Consider the following 5,861-nt stretch of genomic DNA (forward strand, 5'->3'; position numbering starts at 1 on the left):
TGATGTCTCAGTGCCTCACTTAAGGACATACTCTGGAAATACTGTGAAATATAATTCAGCTAGCTTGTGCTGCCCATTGATTGTTATTTTTCAGAGTATTCTGAAATCATTCCTATTTATAGTTTCAAAAATGAGTTGCTGGCAGAAAGCCAAAATTGCTTAGGCCAAAATCATGACCTTCCTTTAAACTGCTATGATCTGACTCAAGTAAACAGAATTTCCTTCACACTGTTCCTGTGAAAAGGGATGGGTGGAGAACTGCCCTATTTTGACACACCCAAGGACCAGTAAGTATCTGCCCCTTTCCTAAACCTACAGCAAGGGCTTCCCCTGCCCCCAAGAGCTTACATCCTGTTAACTCTTCACTTTCACAGCTGTATTCATCCTGCTCATGTCCCTCCGTACAAGTCAGTAGAAAAGCCCGAGGGTTCCTCTACCTAATAAGTGAGAATATGTACAAATGAACTCTTCTGATGCTCTGTAAATGTACACAATCCATCAGATGGGCACTGGTTGTGCCAGGACATTTTTGGATCTGGCCTACAAGTGAGGAGTCTGCTCCAATTTTCATTTATATCAAGGTCACTTAGTATAAACATAGCTGGATGTTAATGGAATGGTGAATTGGGACAAACGCGTTTCTGGATTTCTGTAGCCTGCTAAATACATTGTAAATGCCCATAATTAAGAGGCAAACTTAACAAGTCTGACTGAAAGGAATTAAAGAATGTTATTATATAGCTGCACCTTAAACTGGAGCAAAACATACAATATATGTAAGATGTGGTTTCAACATGGCCTCTGATTACTTAGGATTATGTTGATGGAGATGCTGCCAAGCAGCAATGAATCTGATGTGTGGGGACATCGGTATTCTCACCACCAGCATTTACCAAACTATTCCCTTTGGAAACATGCCAGGCAGCATAAAACCCATCCTTATATAACTTGTTCCAGCCCAATTACTACTTTTAATTTTGTTATTGTTTAACGGGATTTATTTGACTTACTGAGCTAACATCTTGCTTTTGACAAGAATTGTCTAATAAAAGTTCTTGGTGTGCTGCAGAATGGAAACAGGCCAGAGGAGAAAGTCTTCTTTGCAGAGGCTTTCCATACAGTTGTCAGTAGGTTTATATTTTCCCTGCTAAATTCAAACAGACCGTACCCAGTCTTTAAAAACAGTGACAGAAGCAGGAGTGAAACATACCAAATGCTCTTTCATCGGTCAAGCCTGGGACCGAGGGAAATATTTATGTGCAAATAAAGAAGTAGTAATACCCCACACTGTATTTACAGCATCTCCTACAGCTCTCAAGAGGTCAGGATTTTTAACCAAACCCAAACCTTCACTGAGGTGAGGAAGGCCCGCTCCCTCTCCCGCAGCAAAATCGTCTTTGACCCAGTACCGCAAGCGACCCAAGCAGGGAAGGGGCTCTCACCCAGAGCCTTACAGTCCCGCACAGGGAGTCCTGAGCCGCAGCCCCACCGCTGGAGCCCGCCGGGCGCTGACAGGGCGGGTAGTGCTGACCGGAACGTCCCACTTACCTGGCCCGGAGCAGCCGGCCTGCCGGGCCCAGGGCGGCACCCGGGACGCCCGTGCCCCGCGAACCGGGGTGGCTCCTCAGCTCCCCCCTCGCCATTTCCTCAGTCTCCGGCATCCGTTCCCCCCTCTCCATCTCCTCAGTCTCCGCCTTCCCGCCCAAACGGCGATCGCAACTGGGCTGAGCTCACCCGGCTGCCCTCTCTCCCGCTCCCTTTCCTCCCAGCCGCCTCTCCCTCCCTGCGCTCACCCCCACGCCGTCATTTATGTATTCCCGCAGCGCTCTTTAATCCCCCCGCCCGGCGGGGACGGGGCTCTCCCCGGGCCGGCGGGGCAGCGCGGCTGCCAGAGGCGCCGTCGCCGCTGCCGCTGGCCGGTACCGGGCGGTGCCGCCGCGGCAGGGCGCTGCTGCCCCCTCCGCCTGGGAGGAGCGTGAGGCGGCGGGCGTGGAGCGGGGCGGCGGGGGGAGGGCAGGATTTAAACGAAGGGCGGTGACACCGCACAAAAGATTTCGATAGGCTTAAGTGAGGTTACAGCAAAGGCAACGGGAGGGGGGAGCCTCCCTCAGAGCCATGCAGCGTCTGGCTGGCAGATCCGCCGCAGCCGCCTCTTACCAATAGTTTGTCTGAAAGCCTGAGAAAGGGAATTTAAAAGAAGACTTCTTCCGCCCTCCTTTTTTTTTTGGTTTTTTCTTTCTTTCCTTTTTCATATTTCCTTTTTTCCTCTGGGAGTTGGCGACTCAGCCAGAAAACATGGCAGGAGGAGCGCAAGGCCGGGCGGGTCGCAGCATCCGCGGCTGTAGCCCGGAGCCACCACCCTTGTTTGCGGGAAGAGCCTAAGTTGGTGCGGCGGCGGCCACAGCGGGAGCCGGGCGAGGAGGGGCCGGCGGCGCCGAGTCTGCGGGGCCCTGGGCGCAGGGACATGGATGGACCGCGGCGGCGGGGATCGCAGCGCCCGCGTGAATGATCGAGGCAGGAAGGAGTGAGGCAGCGGCAGAAGGAAGGGGAACGGATCCCACCCTCCCCCAGCACCCGGATCCGGTGGAGCTTTCTTTTTTCCCCCTTTTTTTTTTTTTTTTTTTCTTTTCACTTTCCTCTCCGCGGTCCCTCCACCCCTTCCCCCTCCACGTCCCGGTTCCCCGGGGTGCCTCTCTCCCTTCCCGGGCCCGGCGGCGGGGAGCGCGGCGGGGCCGTGGCGGCGGGCGGGCCACACCCTCCGCGGCGCTTCCTGCGAGCCGGCGGCGCGGGGCCGCGGCGGGCGCGCCGGGGGCGGCACATGGTGCGCAGCCGCCGCCCCTCCGGCTCTTCCGAGTTGCGCCCGGCTGGCGCTTGCCGACCAGAGTACCCGGGGGCACGGTAGCAACTTGAAGGGCTGGGCCCCCGCCCCAACTCCGTGCGACTGCTGGGCGTCTCTGAGGTATTCCTTTTGATAAAAGGGAACTTTAAGCGGGATCCCGCAGCCGGGAAGCCGGAGGAGGTGGTGGAAGGGAGGGAAGCCAGCGTGCGAAAAGGAAAAAAAAAAAAAAAAAAAAAAAAAAAAGAAAAAGAGAAAAAAGGAAAAGAAAAAAGGAATACATATTTTAGCTAAACGATGCTAGAACGGGGCCCGGGGGCTCCCGGCGAGCGCCGATCCTCCGCAGGAGCGCCCTAGGAGCGAAGGCTGGCAGCGGAGCGGGGCGGGCGCCCCGGCGGAGCTCGCTCCCCGCAGCAGCAGCAGCCCCGGCGCCCAGAGCCTTTTCTTGCCTCCCGGCGATTAATGGAATGATGTTGCGGAAAAGGCAGAGCGATCCTGCCGGGCTCAGTCGGGACTGCTCGGGCGGCGGTGGCAGAAGCGGTGGCAGTGGGGTAGCGAGCGGCATGCGAGTGCCCCCCCGGCGCTATGGCTAGCGGCGGCTCTGGCAAGTCCAGCAGCGAGGTGTCCGGCGGTGGCATCCCCAGCAGCAGTTCCCTGCAGAGGAAGAAGCTCATCTCTATCTGTGACCACTGCAAGATCAAGATGCAACTGGTGGCTGATCTGCTCCTGCTGTCGAGCGAGACCAGGCCGGTGAACACAGAGAGCCTGTCTGTCTTTGGCGAGTCCTTTGAGAAGTGCAGGGACACGATCATTGCCAGGACCAAAGGACTCTCCATCTTGACCCATGATGTCCAGAGTCAGCTCAACATGGGACGCTTCGGGGAGGTGGGGGAAAGCCTAATGGAAATGGGGGAGCTGGTGGTCTCCCTGACTGAATGCTCTGCCCATGCTGCCTACCTTGCTGCAGTGGAGACTCCAGGGGCCCAGCCTGCCATGCCTGGCTTGGTGGATCGCTACAAGGTGACCCGATGTAGGCATGAGGTGGAGCACGGCTGCGGCGTCTTGAAGACTACTCCTTTGGCAGATATGAGCCCTCAACTCCTGCTGGAGGTTTCTCAGAACATGTCCAAGAACTTGAAATTCCTGACAGATGCCTGTGTGCTGGCCAGTGAGAAATCCAAGGATAAATTTGCCAAGGAGCAGTTCAAACTCAGTGTCAAATGTATGAGCACCAGCGCCTCTGCCCTCTTGGCGTGTGTCAAGGAGGTCAAGACTTCACCCAGCGAGCTGACCAGGAACCGATGTGTCTTGTTCAGTGGACCTTTGGTGCAGTCTGTCTATGCTCTGGTGGGCTTTGCCACTGAGCCCCAGTTTTTGGGTAAAGCTGCCACCATTAATCCAGAGGGCAAAGCTGTGCAAACTGCCATCCTAGGAGGAGCCATGAGTGTGGTATCTGCTTGTGTGCTTCTGACCCAATGCCTCAGGGATATAGCCCAACACCCCGAAAGTAGCACCAAAATGAGCGATTACAGGGAAAGGTTGAGGAACTCCGCTTGCGCCGTCTCGGATGGCTGCAACCTGTTATCTCAGGCACTAAGAGAAAGATCTTCACCTAGGACTTTACCGCCAGTGAACTCCAATTCTGTGAATTAACCCCTACATCTTCTATTTAGATCCCAGTCATTGCTAAAGGAAAATAATATCCCACCTCCTCACCCCTTTTTTGTATACCAAAGAATTTGCTTGGATGCCCAATCATTTGATTTCATGTGGTGAAGAAGCAGAACAGCATTTTCAAACTATACGTACTAATAAAGGTAGCCAGTTTCGGCTTCTTTTTATTTTACTTTAAAGTCAAGTATCTGTAGATAAATTTTCCTTTATTCACCAAGGTCTTCACACAAATGGTAACAACTGTTTAAAAGTTTTTTTATATTTGGGGAGGTGGGGGTATCTTAAAAAAGAAAAAAAAAAAAAAAGCTTTAATCGCGCTGGGTGCGGTTTTTAAAGTTTGTCTTGTCTTGTCTTCCGAAATTTCCCTTCTAAATTTTACTGTTTGGTTGTGCAGGAAAAAGGTTACCTCAGTTCTCACTCGTTTAAAAAGAAAAAAAAAAAAAAAAAGATAAAACCGAACAACACATGGATGATGGATGTAGCTACTATTTTGTTTGGTTTTGTTTTGTATGACTTTTTTTTTTTTTTTTTTTTTTTTTTTAATTCAGCATCAAGTGTTAGGTTAGAAGTGCATTTGGTGTGTAGGAGTGGAAGGACTGGAGGTTGTGATTATGTTTTCCATGTGTTGATTTCCAAACTGGGGGAAAAGCTACTGTGAGTGTTAAAGCAAAACAAACAAACAAAAAATTACACTATAACAAAAGTGATTTTTAATTTTTTTTTTCCAATGTCAGTTTTTATCTTGCATGTACTGGAGTATTTATTTCATCTATTAAAATGTTATGTTTCTCAGATGCCTTTCTGTGAATCTCTTAATACTTGAACAACCAGGCCTGTTTGCATTGTATGTCATTTTCCCCAGAGAATGGGTGGTACAAATATAACTAGCTCTAGACAGCAGCACACAGGCTGCAAGTCAGTTCTTTTATTTTCATAAGTACTGTTCCTCCCCTCAATACCACCCCTCTGACAGAGAGATTCTGTAGTTGTGTTTATGGTGAGCCAGGCAATGCTGGGTACACTGGGATTACTCTAGCTGCAGGGTGCTGGCAGCTGCTGCAGCAGCAGGGCACTGGCTGGTGGTGTTTGTCATTATCACCCTTCTGTGTTATCTTTGAGAAGTTCATGTATTTCAACTCTTACAGATGTTGCAGGGCATCTGTTAAATTTGTGACTTTCCATATAAATGTATTAGGGATTTCTTGAAAGCTGTTTCCCTGCTTGCTCCGTGTGTCTCCTTAGGAGTTTGAAGGTTTGCTGGAGTTCACCCTTTTATTCCTCAGAGGTTTGTCTTGGAGCTCCTTAGTACAGTTTTCTGTCAAAGTAGCTCTGGTTTGATGTTGCAGATATC

General features: G+C 51.2%; 1 protein-coding gene across 1 annotated transcript; it reads left to right on the top strand.

Annotated features, from left to right (window-relative positions):
* The first annotated feature begins 2,037 nt into the window (after positions 1-2,037).
* On the top strand, positions 2,038-5,302 carry TLNRD1 (talin rod domain containing 1). The gene has a single exon (XM_071754376.1). The coding sequence runs from the start codon at positions 3,422-3,424 to the stop codon at positions 4,487-4,489; it is 1,068 nt and encodes a 355-aa protein (XP_071610477.1). The 5' UTR covers positions 2,038-3,421; the 3' UTR covers positions 4,490-5,302.
* The last annotated feature ends 559 nt before the right edge of the window (positions 5,303-5,861 follow it).

The sequence above is a fragment of the Heliangelus exortis genome, chromosome 11, assembly GCF_036169615.1.
Source record: "Heliangelus exortis chromosome 11, bHelExo1.hap1, whole genome shotgun sequence".
In the NCBI taxonomy this organism is placed as follows: Eukaryota; Metazoa; Chordata; class Aves; order Apodiformes; family Trochilidae; genus Heliangelus; species Heliangelus exortis.

Bases quoted from the DNA above. Each gene is read 5' to 3' on its own strand.
- TLNRD1 (XM_071754376.1), top strand. From the start codon at position 3,422: ATGGCTAGCGGCGGCTCTGGCAAGTCCAGCAGCGAGGTGTCCGGCGGT.